General features: G+C 50.5%; 2 protein-coding genes across 3 annotated transcripts; one reads left to right on the top strand and one right to left on the bottom strand.

Annotated features, from left to right (window-relative positions):
• The first annotated feature begins 376 nt into the window (after positions 1-376).
• LOC144390818 (alanine--tRNA ligase, cytoplasmic-like) lies at positions 377-9152 on the top strand. 2 transcript variants are annotated; one of them, XM_078097291.1, is made up of 20 exons: positions 377-503; positions 1608-1765; positions 1900-2088; positions 2290-2435; positions 2690-2881; positions 3696-3840; positions 4315-4460; positions 4564-4672; positions 4776-4926; positions 5045-5169; positions 5565-5709; positions 5784-5962; positions 6124-6237; positions 6351-6557; positions 6649-6833; positions 7004-7112; positions 7494-7607; positions 7689-7895; positions 8173-8286; positions 8380-9152. In XM_078097291.1, the coding sequence occupies exons 2-20, from the start codon at positions 1622-1624 to the stop codon at positions 8557-8559; spliced, it is 2901 nt and encodes a 966-aa protein (XP_077953417.1). In that variant the 5' UTR covers positions 377-503; positions 1608-1621; the 3' UTR covers positions 8560-9152. The 2 variants fall into 2 exon arrangements, with proteins under 2 accessions (XP_077953417.1, XP_077953418.1); XM_078097292.1 differs by lacking the exon at positions 377-503 and having other exon boundaries at positions 1607-1765.
• A 137-nt stretch (positions 9153-9289) lies between these two features.
• LOC144391348 (CMP-N-acetylneuraminate-beta-galactosamide-alpha-2,3-sialyltransferase 2-like) lies at positions 9290-22092 on the bottom strand. Its single transcript, XM_078097967.1, has 9 exons — positions 22074-22092; positions 21010-21097; positions 19268-19964; positions 17049-17108; positions 16626-16759; positions 14235-14414; positions 14090-14135; positions 13232-13351; positions 9290-13094 (listed from the first exon to the last, which is right to left on the bottom strand). The coding sequence occupies exons 1-9, from the start codon at positions 22090-22092 to the stop codon at positions 12921-12923; spliced, it is 1518 nt and encodes a 505-aa protein (XP_077954093.1). The 3' UTR covers positions 9290-12920.
• Positions 22093-22410: the final 318 nt, after the last annotated feature.

Raw genomic sequence — 22410 nt, 5'->3', positions numbered from 1 at the left:
AAATACATGACGGGCGCCCGCAGAACCAACCCATTGTGTTTCATCATCTGTCACAAAATTATAAAATCATAAAATTACTACATAATTATTTATACGTCCCTAGGCAAATTTAAACACACAAACTGACGACCTGAGCCTATAACTAACCGTATTCACATTTAAAGTGAATATTTTATTCACAAACATATGCATTACATTTTCTTTTTTTTAATTAAGCGGATTAAATATATATATACATTTTTACCTTCATTTACACCGACGTCTATTTCATTGCATCAGCCAGACCAAAGAAGTTTGTACCATTCATGCGGCGGGATCGGCTTAGATTGATAGCCGGCTTGTCCAATAGAAATGTAGATCCGCCAACCAGTGGTGCGGCAGGACCAATGGCCGACCGTCAGAGGCGTGTCCACTGACTGCGCTTCTCTCTTGGTCGAGCAGCGTGGACTAAAGCCGTGTGTCTGGAGCAGTAACCGAATCATTCTACGAGAATTGCGACCTCTGTAAGTATCACGCTTTGCTGCGGTGCTGTTGAGATGTAAAACAATGTGCTGTTCCGTCCCCTGAAGAAGATTCGGTGTGAGATTTGGGGCCTGAGGTCTCTCTCTCGGGGTCGGTTTAAATGGTAGCCGGTGTGGCTACCGTTTAAATTGCTAACGTCAGTCTGTCAAGCTAGTTCGCCTCCTGCCCAACTCCGCTGATTTCAATGGTAATCTTCAAGCACTTTGTCTTTTTACAGGGATTATGTGGCAAGACTCGCAGTATTCTGTGGAAACGGTTGTTTACAGCGGAGGCGCAAAGGTGACATGGGAGCACTTCATTTTAGTCAGCAGCTGGAAAGGAAACGAACCCTCCCGAGATGTCGTGCGCGTAAAACCCATTTTACTCGTTTACTGTGTCTGTGAGAAGCAGTCACGTGATCACACGAACCAAACCAACAAACCCCTGGTTACCTGTTGGCAGTTATTGTCCTGTCTTTTATATATATATATATATATATATATATATATATATATATATATATGACAGCATAGGGCCTGTGTTTCTTCACAGGTGCCAAAGTTTCCATCCCATCACCCTGAGGCCTCCACTTGCTCTCGTTGCCCTTCGGGGTTTCTGTAGTTATGGTGCTTTGTTATAGAACCAAAACATGTTCAAATTAAGTTCCGTTCCTTCAAACCATTCATGCATTTTGTACGTTCTACAATTAATTTTGCTGCAGGGACAAATATATTTGCCCAAACCACTGAACTTCCTGTTAAATGGTAAACAGAAGCTTAAACAACACTCATAATCCTGCCCTGCAGGCAATCAAACCTCAAAAGCTTTTGTTTAGGTGCTGGTGCATTTTGGATTGAAATCCCCCCCCCAAAAAATCCCTCTCTGCTCTGACCAAACACAACTAGAGGAATTGAAAGGAAAGCTATCATGGTATATACTGTATATCGAACTATGAGCCTAGACTGAATGTCCAAACTGCTTCCAATGACATGTTTGGCTTACTCTTATTTTACATAAGAGTATATGAGTGGATCAAATTCAGGACCCACAACGAGGGTCTTGGAGCCGAATTAAACAGCGTTTCCGTTTTGTTTATTATTCGTCAGACAGCTGATTCAGAATGGACTCCTCTTTGAGTGCAGCTCAAATCCGCGAGAAGTTCATCGACTTCTTCCGTCGCTATGAGCACGTGTACGTCCACTCGTCCTCCACCATCCCGCTGGACGACCCCACGCTGCTTTTTGCCAACGCCGGCATGAACCAGGTACCCCACCCGTCTCTCTACATCCACCCCATGACATCTGTGCGCACGACGTCACCTTTTATGTACTTTTTTTTTTTTTTTAAAGATTCTTAAAGCAATAACCGCCTATTCAATTTTGTTCTGCTTCATCGTAGTTCAAGCCCATCTTCTTGAACACCATCGACCCGTCTCACCCCATGGCCAGGCTGTCCCGCGCCGCCAACACACAAAAGTGTATCCGTGCAGGAGGCAAACACAATGACCTGGACGATGTGGGCAAAGACGTCTACCACCACACCTTCTTCGAGATGCTGGGGTCCTGGTCCTTTGGGGACTACTTCAAGGTGGGGTGGGGACGAATTACTGTCATCGTTGTTATTATTATGATGATTATTATTATTGATGTTGTCCCTATTCACAATTTAAGATAATCAAATCAATCTTTTTATTTTATTTTTTACCTCACAGTGGCCTCTAAACAAGTGTTACTTTCTTTTTAACGCTTCTCTCTGCTCATTTTGCGTCTTCCCACCTCCTCCCTGCAGCAACTGGCCTGCAAGATGGCCTTGGAGCTGCTGACCCAGGAGTTTGGTATCCCCATAGAGCGCCTGTACGTCACCTACTTCGGCGGTAACTCTGATGCGGACCTGGAGCCGGACCTGGAGTGCAAACAGCTATGGATGGACCTGGGGTGAGCCCGCCTTCTATCTTTTCTCATTCCGTGACATCCGTGTCATAGAATGTTAATATTTGGACATTTCACGAACGTCGAGAAGTATCAGTGTCACGTTATTTTATACGTCAAATAACTTATTCAAGCGCAGGAAAAGAAAACACTTCATTAGCTTTTACGGCTCCTAATTGTCCCAACAACCGTGTTTCCACCAGCTGCCCGGCTGCGGTTTGATTGAACCCCTCTCTCTCCGGTCTCTGTGTTCCCCTCAGGGTGGACGAGGCTCGCATCCTGCCAGGCAGCATGAAGGATAACTTCTGGGAGATGGGGGACACCGGGCCCTGCGGCCCCTGCAGTGAGATCCACTTTGACCGCATCGGAGGGAGGGACGCCTCTCACCTGGTGAACATGGACGATCCCAATGTCTTGGAGATCTGGAACCTGGTGTTCATCCAGTTCAACAGGTAACACACACACACACACACACACACACACACACACACACACACACACTCGGCATTGAAAGCTTCCCAGATATTCTGATGAGCGCTCTTTCTCACATTTTGTTCACTGATTGCGATACTTTTTGACATTCTCAGAGTTTTGAGAACAATATTGGAAAGGACAGAGTAATGACTTCAAAATACGCCTCTCTATATCCGCCATGTTTGTTATTGGGTTAAAACGAGTCGCTCAACGAGAACTTTCCTTCTGAGCCATTTGTGTGCAAAACCCTTTTTTTTTGTTTTGTTATTGTCGCGAGCCCTTCGTGTTCAAGCTCACTTTTCAGGCGGCGTTGTTTTTCCGGTCAAACTAGTTCATTTGTTGACACCGGAGATCACTTCACAGCTGCTTTAAAATACACAGGTGGTCGTGATGCGACCCGTTGAACGGCTCCTTGGATTTGTTTGCACTTTCTGTCCTGCGCCACTCGCCTGTGGACCAGTTCAGTCGGTTGTATTGAGAGAGCATTCGACCGATCGGGAAGCTTTGTGACAGCAGCACACCAAACCCAAGCATGTATTTAGATCGGGTGTTGTTGGAATTTGGACGCACCTTTTTCTTTTTTCTTTTTTAATTGTCATCTGTTTTGCACAATATGCAGTGCAATTACCGAACCATGTGCACTCAGCATCTCAGTGACTATTGCATGTGCAGTAAAAACTCTTATCCAAAATAATAATAAGTGTGACGTGAACTTAATAACGCTGTGTGCTCCCACCATGAAGCCGCCTCGTCAAATGGGCTTTCTCAGTGAATCTGTGGTTTTTTTTTTAGAGAGTCTGCAACTGAGCTGAAGCTGCTGCCTAAGAAAAGCATCGACACCGGGATGGGCCTGGAGCGCCTGGTGTCCGTACTGCAAAACAAGATGTCCAACTATGACACGGACCTCTTCGTCCCGTACTTTGAAGCCATTCAGAAGGTACTGCAGCGCACACGATGACTGAAAGTCCAGAACCGTCTTGCGTGTCGGTTAACGTTAACATTAACATTGGCATTCTTAAATACAGTCACTTTGAAATGTCGCTCCTTCTACAGACATCCTGCACACTTTAAACAGTTTACAAGGGGTGGTACTAGCTACTCAGCTTTTTGCTGTCTTTTTACACATTTTGCATTATTAAATTTTTTTTTTTTCTGACCTTTCTCAGTTTAAAATGTTAGTAGCGAGTGCAAGCAAGCTTTAAAAATATCTAAAACATTAATTCCTGTTCCGACCGTGAGAAATGGTGTCGCTCACAGACATGTTACCGAAGCCTGAAAACGACAGGAACTGCAAACAAACAGGGTAAACATTAGTACGTTTACCCTGACCCCCAAAAAAAAATCATCATCACCGCGCCAACCGATCAATTTCTGCCGGACGGATTTTTAGATTTCTTGTGTTTGGTTTCAGGGTACGGGCGCCCGAGCGTACACCGGTAAAGTAGGCGCCGAGGACTCTGACGGCATCGACATGGCGTACCGCGTGCTGGCCGACCACGCCCGCACCATCACCATCGCCCTATCGGACGGCGGCCGACCCGACAACACGGGAAGAGGGTGAGAGTGACCCGCGATCACGCGTTAGCTTTATGTGTCGTGGCTTTGCGGTAAACGACAAAAAAAACCCACTGCGTGTCTGTCTGCTCCCGCCGGCGTTTAGCTACGTGTTGCGGAGGATTCTGCGCCGCGCCGTCCGTTACTCTCACGAGAAGCTGGGCGCTCAGAGGGGCTTTTTTGCCACCCTGGTGGACGTGGTGGTCGCTTCCTTGGTGAGATTTCTGCACGCAACGGTGGGACGTTTGTCAGGACCGAGGCGATCGCGCCGCCGCTCTCTGCAATGTCCCTCATGTCTCTCCCTCTTTGTTTCTCCAGGGCAATGCCTTCCCCGAGCTGAAGAAAGACCCAGAAATGGTGAAGGAGGTCATCAATGAGGAGGAGGAGCAGTTCCTCAAAACGCTCAGCAGGGGACGCCGTATCTTGGATAGAAAGATCGTTAGTCTGGGGGACAACAAGACCATCCCGGGTGAGAGCGGTGTTGGAATATGTAGTTTGCAGACCGTATCTGTACCCTTTGCTGTTTGACTCGACGGGTCTTTGAGCACCACTGCTTCGTCTTCATCTTTTTAACCCGCTCTGCGCAGGTGACACGGCGTGGCTGCTGTACGACACCTACGGCTTCCCGCTGGACCTGACCTCCCTCATCGCCGAGGAGAAAGGCATGGCGGTGGACGTCGCGGCCTTTGAAGAGGAGAAAAGGGCGGCGCAGGTGAGGAGGTGGGAGGGAGGGAGGGGACACGTTCTGATCCTTTGCGAGCGGCATGTCCCGCCCCCCCCCCCCCACTCGCTCGGGGTCGCCGCTTAGCTTTGCGTCCGCTCTCCTGGACTGAGAGTGACAATGGGAAGCTTTGCACCTGCTGTTTTTAAATACCTCCCACCACCCCCCAAACTGCGCTACAGCGCTGTGATCCTCCTTTGTTGTCTGATTTAGCAAAAGCAAGCCGATCTCTCCTTTATTTTGCTGCAGATTCCCAACATACCGAAAGAAAACTACTTTCATTTGCTTTATTTATCAGTTGGTGCTGTCAGTCTTTCAATAAATGTGTCGTACATTTTAGGAAGTTTCTGTTGTATAAACGTGTGTGTGTGTGTGTGTGTGTGTAGTTAAAGTCTCAGGGAAAAGGCGCCGGAGACGTGGACCACATCATGTTGGACATCTACGCCATCGAGGAGTTGAGAAACAAGAACGTGCCCGCCACAGACGACTCTTCCAAATACAAATACGCCTCCGGGGAAAACGGCAGCTACGGTCAGTTGTTCGGCCCGCTCGACCCGCCGGGGCGCCGCGCGTGTTCCCGGGCTGACGCTCTTGCCCGTCTGTAGAGTTCGAGCGGCCCTCGTGCACCGTGCTGGCCCTGCGCTGCGACCGCGCCTTCCGCGACACCGTGACCACGGGCCAGGAGTGCGGCGTGCTGCTCGACCAGACGTCCTTCTACGCTGAGCAGGGCGGGCAGACGTTCGACGAGGGCTACATGGTTCGAGAGGACGACAGCACGGGGGATGTGAGTGACACGCAAATTGTAAAAGTCCATCCCGTAGGAGTTATTCAGGGGTGATGCAATCTTAGCCCAAACCTCCCCCGGGAACCGAGGCGCGTCCAACCAACCAACCAACCAACCACCACCACCATGTCCCCGCCCACTTTCTGCGCCCGTCTTTGCAGCGGATGGAGTTCACGGTGAAGAACACGCAGGTTCGAGGGGGTTACGTTCTCCACCTGGGGACGGTCTATGGCGTTCTGAAGGTTGGAGACCGGGTGACGTTGCGCGTGGATGAGGTGAGAACACGCGCGCCCTGCGTCTAGTCAGTTTGCCTCCCACCTCCTCCCCCCCCCCCCTTTCCTCCCCCGCGGAGTCTGAAGCAAAGTATCTGCTCGTCTTCTCTTTCCAGGCTCGTCGCAGGCCCATCATGAGCAACCACACCGCCACGCACATCTTGAACTTCGCCCTGCGGGGGGTTCTGGGGGAGGCGGACCAGAAGGGCTCGCTGGTGGCCCCCGACCGCCTGCGATTCGACTTCACCGCCAAAGGTGCCCTGAGCACGGGGGAGGTCCGCCGCGCTGAGGAGATCGCCTGTGCCGTGATAAAAGACGCAAAGGTCGGTGTGAGACCACGGGGCTCATTGACTCGGCGGAAGCCCAATCAGCTCAAAGTGCTTTTCTCTCACCCCCCCCCCCCGCTCCGCCCAGCCGGTGTACGCCATGGAGGCCCCACTGGCGAAAGCCAAGGCCATTCAGGGCCTGCGCGCCGTGTTCGATGAGACCTACCCCGACCCCGTCCGCGTCGTGTCAATCGGCATCCCCGTCGAGGAGCTGCTGGAGAAGCCCGACAGCGCCGCCGGGTCGCTCACCTCCATTGAGTTTTGCGGCGGGACGTGAGTGTCGACGCTTTATTCCCCACCCCCCCCCCCCCCCCCCCTCTCTCTCATGTCAAGCTTAAGCGAAAGCTAACTCGACAATGATGCTGCTCTCCTCCTCCTCCTTTGCCGCCCGTAGTTGTGTTACGCTTTTGGTTGATGTGCCGTTGGTTTTCTTTAATCTGCAGCCATCTGCAGAACTCGAGTCACGCCGCGCCGTTCGTCATCGTCTCAGAGGAGGCGATCGCCAAGGGCATCCGCCGCATTGTCGCTGTGACCGGAACGGAGGCCCAGAAGGTCAGCGCTAAAACACACACACTTGTGCTTCTGGCATTATGCTAATGACAAGAAAAATCTCCATCTGCAATGGAATGAAAAAAACTGATTTACATTTACTTACTTTGGTTTTCTGTTACATGCAGATAAAAAAAAAAAAAACTAATTGAGAACGTGTCTGAGACGGAGGATTTTTATGTTGAAAAACGCGTCCCACCGATGGGTCTTTGACCAGTAAATGGTCTTTGAACCAGAAGGGAGACTTTTGCGTTTTCCCTTCCCTACGGGCCCCAAAGAACAACGTACCCGTTCTAATTTTAGATGACAGTCCCCTGGTTGATCCTCCTTGTTCATTCTCCTTTCCCCTGGTCTCCCTCGTGCCTCTCGGGTCGCGTTCATCAGGCGCAGAGGAAAGCCGATTCCCTGCTCCAGTCTTTGTCCGAGGTGGGCGACAAGGTGAAGCAGCAGACCGCCCCCAACAAGGACATTCAGAAAGACATCGCCGACATGACGGAGGTAAATGGCATTGTTTTGTGCCGCCGCAAAGAGCCCGGAACCTCCCGCGCTGTGGTCCCAACGTGTCCGTCCTCCCTGCAGTTGATCGGCACAGCAGTGATCTCCCAGTGGAAGAAGGACGAGATGAGGGAGTCCCTGAAGGGCCTCAAGAAGACCATGGACGACCTGGACCGCAACTACAAGGCCGACATCCAGAAGAGGGTCCTGGAAAAGACCAAGGAGGTGATCGAGGGCAGCCCCAACCAAGCGCTGCTCGTCATGGAGATGGAGACCGGCGCCTCCGCTAAGGTGAGCCAAGATTGTATTGGAAGATTGAAGAGTGAAAGCATGTAACTAAACTAAGCCATTTTTACATATTTATGAGTTGTCCTAAATTAAAAAAACGCCCTACAAGGGGAAATCCTAAGTTCACCCGCCCCACAAGCATCAATGTTGACATCATTGTTGACAACATTGATTTTAATCTACTTTATCTTTGCATGTTTTTGCAACCAGTCGTATCTTGCATCAAACCAGTTATTTGTTCTGACCTTCACTGTTTCTTCTTCTCTCCTCGTCCTCTCAGGCGCTCAACGAGTCGCTGAAGCTGCTGAAGTCGCAGTCCCCTCAGACCGCCGCCATGCTCTTCACCGTGGACCCAGACGCCGGCAAGATCACCTGCCTGTGTCAAGTCCCACAGGTAACGCGGCCGCACGTTCGGTCAAACTGCACCGGCAGCAATTCAGAGGCAGGTTGTTCAAATTAAAATAAAAAAAACCCTCCTCTCCTTCAGGATGTGGCCAACCGGGGCCTGAAGGCCAGCGAGTGGGTTCAGGAGCTGTGCCCCCTGCTGGACGGCAAAGGAGGCGGCAAGGACATGTCGGCCCAGGCCACGGGCAAGAACACCGGGTGCCTGCAGGAGGCGCTGCGGATGGCCAACCAGTTTGCACGGCTGAAACTGGGAGAGAACTAAAGAGCGGAGAGACGCCCGTTGAGGAAGAAGTTGGGCCACAATTGAGTTAGAAATCCCCAAACGTTCTCCTTTCCTCCATTTTCCTCTCCCCGTGGGTCATAAAATATTAGAAAACACAACAAAGCCGCCAGGTTCATATCGCTGACTCTGTCGACGGGTGGCAGCAGTTAAGCGAGCGTTTCGTTTATTCATTTACAGCATGAAGAGAGATGCTCCTAACGCAGTGAAGTGAAACAGAAATCTTGCATGCTTGTGACAGAAGAAAACCGATCTGCTTTTGATGAATTCAGCCTCCGGAAGGTTCTGTGCTGCTCCGATCAAGAACCGAAGAGCGTCCCCGTCCACCAGAGTGAGCAGTGGTTCTCTCCTGTGATTGATTTAGAGTTGAGTTGAACCCTCACTAACTGTATCATAGCGTTTCAAATAGCAAGTCATCATCTGACTAGTTCAATAATTGCATAAAATGATCACGTAGGTTTCTTGTAATTCATCCACCTGCCTTCATTTCGCTGATGTTTAATATCTGTTGAGTCTTATCATTGTAGCGGAGTCAAGTTGTAAGGATGGAATAAATACGACCGCTGTCTACTTTACTCCTGTCCAACGTGTGCGAGGTTTGTATCAGTGATAAACCTCATTTTGGGGGGGTTTGGGGAAATAACGGGTACACGTGGGCAGATCATAATTTGGGAAACGGTGAAACAACCATAATTCCACAAACAGACTTGACTCGTGTTTCATGAAGCTTTTTATTTTTTTTTACAATAGCATAAGATACACGAGTTTGATCACACAAAGCTTTAATGCAGATTATACTTGTGGTTTACTGGAGAACGCAGCTTCTCAGCCTGATTGACAGATCAAGACGGGCAGGAAACCACCCACGTGACACGCGTTCAAACAGACGTCAAACCTTTTCGAAATCCCTGCACGACGACTTTATCCCACAGTCGTCGAATCGATCCGCAGCGACTGCCGCTAAGCAGCCGTTCTTGCCGATGCCGTCCTCCCGACCGCACGGCGCTCTGGTCTCCGGCGAGGGCCGCGCCCACGTTTTCATCAACGCGTAATTGGTCCTCGGGGCTCTTAATCAAACGTCTGTCTCAATCTACCGTAAAGGGGATCAATGACCCACGTTCAAATAAAACATGTGACGCAACGCAGGTATATTCAGACCGGATGCAATGCACTGCATGCTCTTTAAAAAGTTACAACATTCCCCTCGTGGCAACCTCGAATTAAATAACGAACCTGAAAGAATGTGCATCATATGTTCTGATTTAATGTGTTGTGTTCTAAATCAGACTCAAACGACCCATTTTGTCTGTAACTATATATATTTTGATTTGCTTTCTTGTCAAGAGGCCTCCTTCTCTGTCAAAGAAAGCAAACTCCTGTGGTTTGTGTCAGCTGTTCTGTGCAGTGGTAAAGGGCTCAATAACACATTTTCAAACAATCAATAAATGCTAAATTTGTCTGCTCTGACTACGAGACGGAGCAGCGTAAAAATAGTCCTGGATGTGAGAAGAACCTGGATTCATTGCTCAGACTGACTTTAGGGCGGTTTTGTAAGCGTCTGGCCTGGAATTCCCAAAATAAGAAAAGTGCCGCAACACAAACAAATCAGTGCCGTTTTGAGTCGTGACAGAAAAATAACGCACAAGTCAGATGTCGCCTGGGAAAACTTGCTCGACCCCTGCAGGCCCCTAAGTTTATATCCTCGTGCCGCCCGCTGAAAACCGACTGCTGCAAACTGCTTCCACTCCTCCCCGGGATCCGCTGCAGGGCACAAAAATAAACCAGGTGTCCTGCGACGCGGGACCAGAAAGCTCCTTGGGGGGTCGCGTACGGGGAACGCTCGGGGCCAGATCTGTGCCGCGTGCTGAAAAAAAACCTATTTAGGCCAGCCAGAGAGGGAGCACCTGCTTTACCCCTTCATCTGACCGCGGCGTTCATCGATGGGTCAAGGACCCGGAGCTTTTGTGGGGTTCGGCCCTCGCTGGCTTCTAGTCTCTAGAAATGCCTTTAAAGTAGACCGGTGACGCTCTGAAAAGTAGCAAATAATATGAATTCAGAGCAACTCAACAACTCCACCAGCGGGTTACATCCACTCCGTTCGCCTACAGCAGTCCGTAGCAAACCGTCGCTAAACGGTAAGAAGTGAAGAGCGTGAGGCGTCAGCGCCCCCCGAGCAGAAGGCAAAGCGACACACGTGTGTGTGTGTGTGTGTGTGTGTGTGTGTGTGTGTGTGTGTGTGAGAAGCTCAGAAGGCACAGCTCTCAGCCAAAAGACATGAGAGTGTGGGTAACAAAAAAAGCAAAGGTGTGTGTGTGTGTGTGTGTTGCAGATGCAGCAGCTGTTGGCATTTTTACCTCCAATATCAAGACAAGGCACGGAAGCATGAATGTGTGTGTGTGTGTGTGTGAGAGACACCGCGAGAGGAAAGACAAACAATATATCCAGATTCAGCCAACAGACTCTTGAGCCGACGCTTAATCATCCTGTAAGATCCAGAATGGGGCAAAGTGGGATAAAAACATTAAAAGCTGATAGAAGAGAAATGAAAGTTAAAAGCAATCTCCTCCAAAGACAACACAGTTAATACCACAACACAGCTGAGCCCAGCGCACAGTTCTGACGCGTTCTAACCTTTGACGTCTCTCAGCTTGAGCAACGTGAACCGAGTAACTCGACTTCCGACGCACCAAGAGGGAAGCGCGTTACCGTTTTGTGTGAGAGGAGCATCTGCTGCGACAGCGGGCGCAACGTTTATTCACGAATGCAGCCCACTAGATAGAGCACATCACTGAAGCGATACACCGAGAAACGTGGGGGTGGGGGCGGCTTCTGGTAATCTTGAAAACGTGTTTTGTGAATCACACTTTAAGCCATTGGATCTGCAGTTGGCGAGACAAAGTGCGTCCGCGCCAGTCCAACGCCTGGAAGTCAATCAGAATTGATCAACCGCACAGTGCCGATGAGGCCGTTTCTCACGAAAGTAGCGGTGCGCTGGGGCAGTTTTTTGTTCACCTTCACTGTTGCCCTCCAGATAACGCTGTGTGCATCCGTGAGCTCCATTTAAATACCGATATGATGTTGGGCCTCCTTGTTAAAGACACGAATGATGAAAGGCTATAACGGCGTAAGTACATACGATCTGAAGATCCCCGGTTGTGGTAAAAACAAAAACAATAACGAGCCAAAACACCATAAATCCGACCAGCGTCCATGCCAAGCTAAACATCACATCAAGCCAACAGATTACATCTGCAATCCACACGGAAACCGCGGTGAAGCCAGTTCAGTGTTTGTTTTTTTCTGTCTCATCTGTTCGGCCTTTAGCAGATGATGTGCTTCTCGTGCTGCCGTTGTCGGAACTGCTTCTTCACGCCCCAGCTTTCCGTCTACAGTCCTTCGTCTCCTAAATTAGAACCCGGCGGGCCACACGGGGATAAAACCCTGGTCCAGATCCATCACGTCTCCGTCAAAAAACCCAAAAGCCCGGGAGACAGACTTATGGCCTCATTAGAGCGTCCGCGCAGTCAAACCAACACGCCCCGTAGGGATGGTGACTCCTGGTCCTGGTGCTCGAATCCAGGTCAGCTGCCTCCGCAGACGCCGGTGCAGCCTGCGGCGATGCGTCAGAGTCAGAATGGCCACCACGCAAAAAGCCGTCCTCCCTTTCCCGTGCGTCTGCTGCACCGCATGTGGTGCTTTTAACCCGGCAGGTTCACGACCCATGTGACCGTAAAAGCGAGGCCCCGTCTGTGACCTGTGGCAGGGGACGTTTCTGTGGCCTTTTCAGTGAACGGGTGAGTGTTGGGCACTAATCCCAGGTGAGCCTAGAAGTAGGACATGCCTCCATCTCTCTCTCTCTCTCGCTGCCCTACGGAAGGTCAAGGGTGTTAGTTTTCCATCGTACAATCCGTCACTTTGTTTCTCACTGCTGCGTTGAAGCTGCCTCCCGGAGGGAGAGATGTGGTCCCATGGGCGACAGGGGGGGTCAAGCCCCGGGAAAACCCAAAGCCAAAGCGCTCTTTAGTGAGCTACATGTTCCCTGCTCCCGGTTCGTGCATCTTCAGCAGTCGCAGCCTCCACAGGTGGACCAATTCTCCAGTACAGTAGGGCGAGTGGATGGAATGGCGTGGCTCTGCGCCGCTTTATGACCTTCGCGCCTCCTGAAACCACCTGGTTCACTTCCGCCTCTGAACCTAAACTGGCGCAGATGAGGGGAACACGAGGATGTCAAGCGCGTCCCCCCCCCCCCCCCCCGCGCAGCCTCCACAGCGTCCGTTGCAGTGTGTCACGGTTGGACCGTTGGATACACGGGGGGGTGGGGGGGGGGGGGGTGATCCCGCTGGTTATTTCCCAGGGAACACAGTGATCTTGCCAGCCTTGGCGAGCCGTTGGATGATCTGCGCTTCGTAGTCGGCGTCGTGGACGCCGGTCTTCCTGAACTCTCCAGAGTAGCGGTTCTGTTCCCAGTAGTGGTGCCAATTTCCCCTGCTGTCTGCCCCGAAACCGAACACGTTCACCTGGAGGAGAGCGGAAGAGGGAGGGGTGGAGAGCATCACAAATCTGTAGAGTTCCTCTGAGACCTTTAGGAAGGAGGAACAACAACATTATTTGCTCACTTTCAGATCCCTATGGTACAAGAGAGAGAGAACCTGACCTCGTCACAGACATGTAGGGCAAAGAACAGCACAAGCATGCCGGTGGAGGGGTAGCGCCCATGATGCCTGGTCCAGCGGTCGTGGATGTATTTAAAGAATGCCGGGTTGAAGATCTGGACCTGGGTGTGGGACAGAGAAACAGCGAAAGGGAGATACGGTCTACTGCCCGTGAGTTTATCCGAGAATGAAACCGAAGCGGATATTCAGAAAGATCCAGAAATGTTTTGTTTTTTTTCGCTTTTCCAGAAATTCCGTGCGTCGGTAAATCAGGAATCGGGAAACATTTATTAGCCTTTTTTTTTTTTTTTTTAAAGAATAAGGCTAAGGCTATGGGTTAGTATAAAACAAGGGAATAAAGTAAAAAAAAGTTAAATATTAAAAAGTTAAAAAGAAAAATATTAAGCATAAAGTGCACTAACGAACAAGTAACAGACAAGAGACAAAGTGACAAGTGACGACAAAGTGATGAATAAATCCGATCTAGTCGGAAATTCAGATCTTAAGCTCTCACTCGGATTATTTATACAGGAAGAAAGAAAAAATGTACATTTAAGAGGTTCTTCAACACAAGAAAACGTTTCATTATACGCTCCATGGTTGTGATTGAGTTTTTTTTTATTTCACGGATTAAAGAGCAAGCAGAAGATTATTCAAAACAAAGCGAAGGTTTATAATCTAACTCTAAGCCCCCATCAACACGGCGGAGGGGATAATATAAAAGCAGGGTCACACGGCGTGTGCGCGCGTGTGTGTGTGTGTGTGTGTGTGTGTGTGTGTGTGTGTGTGTGTGTGTGTGTGTGTGCGTGTGCGTGTGTGAATGGCCAAAGTGGCCTGTGACGCCCATTGAGAACACGCACCTTGTCTTTATCCACGCGGAGGAACTGCTTCACGGGAGCGTAGGTACTGAGAAGCGGAGACGGAGAGACGCAAACGGATTAAACATTGATTGCTACGAATTATGAAGGAGTGACAGTTCGGAGGTGCGTGCGTGTCTCTGCTCACAACCGGATCTGGCCGGTGGACAGCGCGCTGGTGATCCAGACCAGATCCAGCGTCTTGAAGGGCACCACGACGAAGCTGACGTTGGCCGCCAGGTTCTTGGCGCTCTCCGGGTACATGAAGTGGTGGGTGGTGTGGCTGCCGGCGTCTTCCTCGTAGCCCACCGTGGGGGCCAGGTTGATCCTGGGAGCGGCGGAGGGACAGCAAAGGAGACGTCAGGGGTTTGCGTGAGCTTTAAACTGCAGTCACTCGTTCAAAGGATCATATTTTAGGCTGACTTGTAAGCAGGTTGTGGTCGTTTTTTTAAAATAGAAGATGAATTGTTGGATTTGGCCACGCGGTGACAGCTTTGGGAGCTAACATTGACGTTATTGTGCACATTCACTCTCCTTTCTGCTGCGTTTTGTTCTCCTCCTACTGCTAAAGGGACAATGTCTGGCTCCTAAACAGCAGAATGATCGGCTGTTTTGGTGCTGAGCAGGTAATGGACAACGCGTGAGGGCCCCTTTGTTCAGTGCCTGTTGCTTCCTCTCTCCGGGGCTGCAGACCTGACGGTTCGGTTAACGGATCGCCGCCCTGTGGCGGTATTCACTGTCAGTATCGCCTGCGGCTTTGATCAAAGTCTGAGAGTCGAGCTTGCAACACCGACAGCAGCCGGACTCATGGGAGCACCGAGAGTGAAAACTGAAACGAGGAGCCGAAAAAGGTGCTACAACACAGAGGGACTGAGAAAGCCAGTCAACGTGAAAATATTGGTTAGCTCATTGGTAATTACAGTGCGCATGCATGTACCGTAAATTCCGGACCTGAATACAACCTAAATTTAGAACAAAAGAAGATGTGTACATATATAAGCCGCAGGTGAAAAACGAGGGCAGGTTTACGTGCAGCCGGCGGTGTGGTCTACGTCAGTGATTCTCACCTGGTGGGACCCGTTTTTATGCTTTTTGCAGCTGGCCGTTGTTTTTTCATTAAACTCGTTCTTGTGTTGGCAATACGTATTCTGTCTCACACACTCTCTCAGGTTCAAACTGCGCCATATTTTCATTAAATACATTTTGAGAAGTTGAGAATGTTCCTCGATTTGGGTCGCGGCTCGTCATTAAGGGGTGCCGGTGGGTCCCAGAGCCAGACCAGCTGAGAACCACTGGTCTACGTGATACGCAGGTCTACGCCGTATACCCACTAGGGAAAGTCAAGGATCCCATACATCCAATTTGTCACGTAAAAATAAAAATAAAAACGGACTCCGGTCCGCGTTGGTTTCTCTTCAACCTCCCCGTTGGCCGTATCGTCCACCACCCCCCCCAGTATCGACACCCCCCCCCCCCCCCCGTCAGCCAGCAGTCACAGTATGCCCGCTACAAAAATATAGACTACACCACTGCATGCAGCGACTGCAGCGACTACACCACTGCATGCAGCGACTACAGCGGCTACACCACTGCATGCAGCGACTACACCACTGCATGCAGCGACTACAGCGGCTACACCACTGCATGCAGCGACTGCAGCGACTAACCACTGCATTCAGCGACTACACCACTGCATGCAGCGACTACAGCGACTACACCATTGCATGCAGCCGCTCTGTTTCCTTCTCCGACGGCCAGATTGCCCGTAACTTGCACCGGTCTGTCTGTCTCGCTCTCGCGCGTCAGCCCCGTAGAAAATGACACATTAGCCGCACTGTTGTACAAGCCGCAGGGTTCAAAGCGTGGGGGGGGAAGTAGCGGCTTGTAGTCCGGTATTTGCGGTACGCATGTACGTAACGTGCACGCGAGTGAGTCAGGGATGGACCGACGTGATGCGGCAGGGCGGAGGTGGCCGGCGGAGGCGCCGAGTGGACTCGTCTATTATTATTATTAAAACAAATGACATTCCAACCAGATGAGCTCGTGTATCAGGCAATGGAAGCTGCCCACGCAGGTTTGAGGAGCGCAGCGCCGATGTGCCCGGAAACAGAAAATACTAGTCATCTCGGCCACAAGCGCACACACACACACACACACACACACACACGCTGCTGGAAACAACAAACAGCTGTGTGTGCATGCCAGCTGAAGACAATCGGGCACTGTGACGCATCACTCCGGCACAGCAAATGCGGTGCGTATGCGAGAGGCACGATCTGCACGCTTCAGCTTCTTGGTACATAAAGCTCTGTGGTCAGGTGACCTCAGAGCGGAATAGAGGAAGGCAATAAATAAAGAGATTAAATGTAGAATCAGGCACACATCTGCTGTCTCCTTCCTGAGGAAAATAAATTCTGAATTTGCACACAAACTGTCATTTGATGTCATCTTGGTGACTCATAGCATGGAGAGTGTGACGTCACAATGCTCGCGGCGGTCCTCCTCATCGTCTTCACCCCCTCAGTCTCGTCACCCTCACCTCATGACGTAGTTGTGCCCGTCGATGGTCGCCCCGTATCCGGCGCCACGGAGGTTCCCGGAGTTCCCCACCACGGCGCAGCGCAGGCAGCGGCCTGGATCCCACGAGCCGTACGGCGACCTTCCAGGAATCACCTGCGAGGGAAATGAAATGGACAACCGGCACTAAAGGCGGCGGGAAAAAAAACGCACCCCAGCTCTCACTTCTGGGGTCAATTCTTTAACGAGACAGTGCAGGAACAATACACGAGGCCCCTCGAGGAGCTGGAGTGAGTTACACAAACATACGCTGGTGTAAAAAGGGATTCAGTAAAAAGGAATGAGCCGTATCACTGACAAATTCTGCCATCTAATCTGTTACTCGGCCTTTGAGCAAACGTGTGAACCAGGGACTCGGATGGGTGAATTAATAATGCAACGATACCTGGAACAGCCTCAGCAGCACCTGCTGGAGGCTGTGGGGTTTAAACTGGGGCTGTAACATCTGGAGACAAAGGAGAGAAAGAGAAAGGTGAGCAGGTCTCGTTCGCCTTCTGCAGACGAATGTGTGTTTTGTGCTGTGTGATCTCCCGTGCGCCCGGGGATCGTGTGTGTATGCGTGCCTTTGTGTTTGTGTTGGTGTGCGTGTATCTGTGTATGTGTGTGTCGGAATTGGATTGAAAACATTACTTTTCATTGTTGAAAACGGTTAACTACCTTTAACATCCGTTAACAACAGTGATTTCCGGATGGGCGGGATAAACAAAAGAGATGACAACAAGTCCCGCCCCCCACCAAACAATAGTCATGTGTTTCATTTAATGAGGGGAAAAGCAACAGAGACGAGAAGTGCCTTGATGGACGAGCGACACCATGAAGTGAAGCAATTTGATTTCAAGTGCCAAAAAAAAAAATGTTCCTTTGCAAATGGCCTCAACACAATTCTCAGCATCTTGCTCCCCGTTTGTCCGCATTCGGGACCAACGGCACTCAGGTAATCACTTCTGCAAATTTTTAAAACAAATTGGAAAAACAACACCATCATTTCATGATGTCCAGGTTTCTGCACGGAACAATTTTCATCCAATGACAGATAAATGTATACGACAAAACACAGCTGAGGCTTGGAAAATTGGGAAGTGAGAGTGGTCTTATTCATTTTAAGAGATGTTGTCCATTTAGAAAATGAATTAAAAATGTTTGCACCTGCACACGCGTGTCCCGTCCTCTCCAGCAGGTCTCCGTGGCCTCACGTCTAATTGCCTCTCTTTCATTTCCCTCTTTGTTTCTCCTCCTCCTTTCATCTCTCTTCAGCTCTCTCTCTTGTGCAGAGACTTTGTTTTTCACGCCGTTACTCCTCCGTTATTCTCCTTCTTCCCTCTCCTTTGCCTCCTTTTTTCAAACCTCCTTGACTCCTCCATCCTTTGCCGGCTCCCGTTTCTGTCTCTCGGCACGCTGCTTGTCCGTGCGCTTTGTTTAGAGGTTAAGTAAACATTTACAACCCGGTAACAGCCGAGTAGAACTGTCGCCTGGGGTTACTGAAAGAATTGATTTGATTGAATTGATTTAATCTTTGTGGCGTCTACACAAGATTTAAATATACAATGTTATACAATTAAATATTGCAAACGAATTGCAAAAGATTTGGTCAAATAAAATCCAAAAGAGCGGTTAACTTAATCAACAAAGACTGTGACTGAGTGTTTACAGTCTTCAGCAAACTACGTAAATGCACAATAAACCACTGTTTGGACTTTTTGTTCTAATGCGTGATTCTTTCCTCTCTTTCCTCTTTGCATGCTGCCCAGTCATTTATCCACTTGAGTTTTTTATTATTTTATTTAGCTTGACTTGTTTTTTAGGACCTATTCCAATAAACATTAATGAAATAAGGAAAACTTAATGCGACCCCCCCCCCCCCCTTCTCCTGCCTCTGGTTATAAAACTTCCTAATTGTGGCAATCCTGGCAATTTAGTCCATTTGTTAAAAAAAAAAGGTTATCGGGATATCCAACATGTAGAATACTTAAAAGATGTTCACTCCTAAAGCTTTGGAGCAACACGGCATTTATGGACAGCATATTTTGAGGGAAAAGACATTTCTGCAGAGTTGTTACTTGGTATCAGATGTTCCTTCTGTTTAAGAGCAATGGAGAAAATAAACAAATAATACAAATAAATAAAATCCTGAGGTCTTAAACAGAGAAACACAGCACTGACGTGGCTGCAGATGCACGCGACAGCCGTTCGGGACACGCTGAGACGGACGGACGGGGGGGGGGGGGTCAATCTTTTAACGTGTGCTTCCTCGCGTTCGTCACAGTGATTCAGGCACCAGTGAGTTTGTGTTTTAATCCCGGTGGCCAAACACGCAGCGCTCCGCCGACATGTAAACACGCCCGCTGGCGAGGATGACCGAGCGTCATGTCCTGCTGCTTGTAAGAGGGGATTGGTTGGCTCGGTGACGAGGGACAGGACGATGAGGATGGAGAGAGAGATCACATGATGTACTACACGCACTGTTTTAGTGTTTCAGTAAATATGTTATAAAAAAAATGAAATGAGATAATCAATAGAATACTCAAACTTCTGCAGGTTGCAGCAGCACTTGTTGGATTATGGCCCGATGGTGACGTGTAGAGTGAAATGGAAACTGTTACTTACCACCCACCAGTAGTAGACATCCGAGGCCAGCTGGACGTTGTCTCTGGTCCAAACGGGGGAGATATCCGGGTCGTAGTTCTCGTCGAACCAATCGGAAACGCCGGGGTCCCCGACGCATCGGGGGCACCCGCACGTCTTGGCCCGCGAGGCCTCGGCCGGCGAGAGCCTGTGAGCGCCGGCGTAGCTGGGCACGAGCTTCACCCGCCGCGACTCCTCCCACCCGGGCGGCTCCAGGTAGCTGAAGCCGACGCCCCCGCGGAGCGAGGCGGAGAAGAAGAGCGAGGTGAGGAAGACGAGCGCCAGGGAGCCGAGGAGAACGCAGACCCTGCGGGAACACCTCGCCCGGCATCCCCTCTCCGCCCCGCCCGCGGCGCCGCCGCCGCCGCCTCCGCCCCCTGCCCCCGGCCGCGGCCTGAGCTCGGGGAGCCTGGAGGCACCCCCGCCCCAGGACCCCCACCCCCAGCGCCTGTCCCGCTGCGGGGTGGAGGACGGGACTCGGCCCCCCCACGGCCATGCTCCCACCCCTGGGCCCGCCACTGTCCACGCCGCGCCGCCGCCCCGCTCGGGCGCTCGGGGGGACAGCGAGTCAGAGTCAATTGGTCTCACGATGCGGTGCTCCTCCGTCTCCCGCTGGGTTCCCTCTCGCTTCACAGCTCTGAGCGGGTCTCGCGCGTCCTCCGTCCTCCCGCCGCGCCGTCTAACCGATGTGGGACCCCCGTCTGTTCCCGCCTGCTTTCTTTTTTCCCGGGATTAGCTTCTCGGGTGAAACCCGGTGGGCGGGCGCAGCGGGTCCGTCTCGCTTTCTCTGCCATCTGTGAGGACGCTCCAGCGCTCTGCCGCCTCCCTTTTCTCTGTCCCGCTGTCTCGTCTCTATCTCGTTGCCAAAGAAGGCAGGCGGCGAGAGGGGAGGGGGGAGGGGGGGAGGATGGGAGCAGGAGGAGGAGCGGTAGACCTGGAGGTGGTCTAGCCTGAAGGGTGCTCCATCAGGTGCTCCATCATGTCTCTAGATGCTACTGAGGCTTCCTTGGAACGATGTCCTGCAGACACAAAGTTTTAAAAAAAGCTTAATTTCAAAAGCTTCAACTCTTTGTGATGTATAAAGAAATAGTCACGTCACAAAAAGGAAAAAAGCAGATTGTCTGACGTTCTTTCACGCCGATGGTTCATCAGGGGACGAAGTTGTGCCAAGGAAAGGGGAGCGTGGTGGACGGCGGCGTGACGTGCGGAGGCTGCGAGGGGAAAAAAAAAGACAAAACCAATCAGCCCCCAAAATCTCATCCTCTCTCCAGCCGGCTTTGCGAGGACGAGGGGGGGGGTGGGGGGGGACGACGACAGCATCTGTCCTGCATCCCCGAGTGTGTTCGCGTGTCTCTGTGTCAGCGATTTAATGTGAGTACGTTGAGGCAGGTTAGCACGCCGTCACTCTGATTTAATTGTGATCTGCATCTGTGCCGGTGTGTGTGCGTGTGTGAGTGTGTGTGTGTGCGTGTGTGTGTGTGTGTGTGTGTGTGTGTGTGTGTGTGCGTGTGTGAGTGTGTGTGTGTGTGTGAGTGTGTGTGTGTGAGTTTGAGGTGAGTGCTGCTCAGCTCTAATCTGCTGAACTATAATCCGAGGGTTAAACACCGTCAGGCCATCTTCCTCCGATGCCAAATAAACATCATAAGTCACCTGCACACACACACACACACACACACACACACACGCACACACACTGTTGCCTTTTCTGCTGAAACAACACCTACTTTTGATGGGAGAGTGCGTGCGCGGGTTTGTTTGTGTGCCGTTGAGGGATCCGTGACCCGGAGTCGGGCTCCCTGCTCCGCGGGAAACCTGTAGACACACGGAGAGATGAAAGAGAATGAGGACCAAGGACCAGAGCAGTTTGTCTTCTTTGTCAACATCTTTGTGTGTTCTTATTTGTGTGGAGGAATGCATTTCCCCCTCCGTCCGGCGAGGATCAAATGACATCACCGAGACCGTCTGCCTCTCTCTCTCTCTCTCTCTCTCTCTTGTCAACGACCCAGGAATCCACAGTTTTTCTCCACTCTCAATTTTGGAGGCATCGCCATTAGCAGCCAGCACGCGATGCAGGGTTGTCACGGCAACACCGGGGGTGCAAACTCATCAGGGATGAAAACGGGGACAATGTGAAAAAGGGCACATGCGGAAGGCAAACCTGACCTCTGCCTCGATGACGGGGGCGTGCAAGAGTCCATTCCAGTGAGGTTATGAATAAATAATGCCAGAGCTAAAAGGTTTGCTTCAAACGACGGGACTTAAGATAACTCGATCGACTACTCACATTCAAAGACAAATTGCTTTGGAACCTCAAGAATAGATTTCGCTTTGGACGAACAGAATAAATATTAGCAAGAGGGAGGGAGGAGGCCTCTCACCCCCCATTCGCTAACATTACATTGATATCAGAGAAAGCCTTTGACTTCTCCCTTGATTTCCCATTATCTGTTTTAGGATTTTTTAATGTGAGGGTAAGGTAGGTACATTTTTCGGCATTTTCTCGCTTCGATTTTTCCAAAGTTCCTGAGAAATAAACCCTGTACTATCCGACAACACCGTTGTTGTAACCCTCAAAAATGGTTGATGACGAACAAGCTTGAAAAAAATATTCATGACAGCTTGCGTTCGCAGATGACTTGGAGGACCGAACCGGACCGGACCGGACCCCCCCCCCAAAACAAAAAAGGTTTTATTGCAGATCTACACGAATCACACAAATGACCTATTTTGAAACAAAAACGGCGAATTTTCGCCGAAAGGTGACATGTTTGCGTCCCTGAACACGAACCTTGACCCATCTTATTCATGCTAGAGAACATGGCTTCCCTCCAGATGACATACTTGTTCTTTTGTATGTTCTATTCCTATAATTGCTGCGTGTGTCACCCCCTTCCGTGACAAAGAGTCGCACAAATTCACACCTGGAGCCGACATCCGTTCGTCTTCGTGCTCGTAAAAGTGACAAACAGCCAGACGCACACAGACACATGTGCAATCTGTACGATCTGACGGATCTCGCGACACTACGACAGCTTCATTTTGAGTCGTAACAAGCTGCAGGTTGAAAATCTGAGCGTTGGCTGGTTCATTTTTCTAACTCTGACTGTTCATTTAACAGATTCCGC

This window comes from Gasterosteus aculeatus, chromosome Y (assembly GCF_964276395.1).
Source record: "Gasterosteus aculeatus chromosome Y, fGasAcu3.hap1.1, whole genome shotgun sequence".
Classification (NCBI taxonomy): domain Eukaryota; kingdom Metazoa; phylum Chordata; class Actinopteri; order Perciformes; family Gasterosteidae; genus Gasterosteus; species Gasterosteus aculeatus.
Note: the sequence above shows the minus strand (reverse complement) of the source record. Positions and strands in the feature narration are given on the sequence as shown.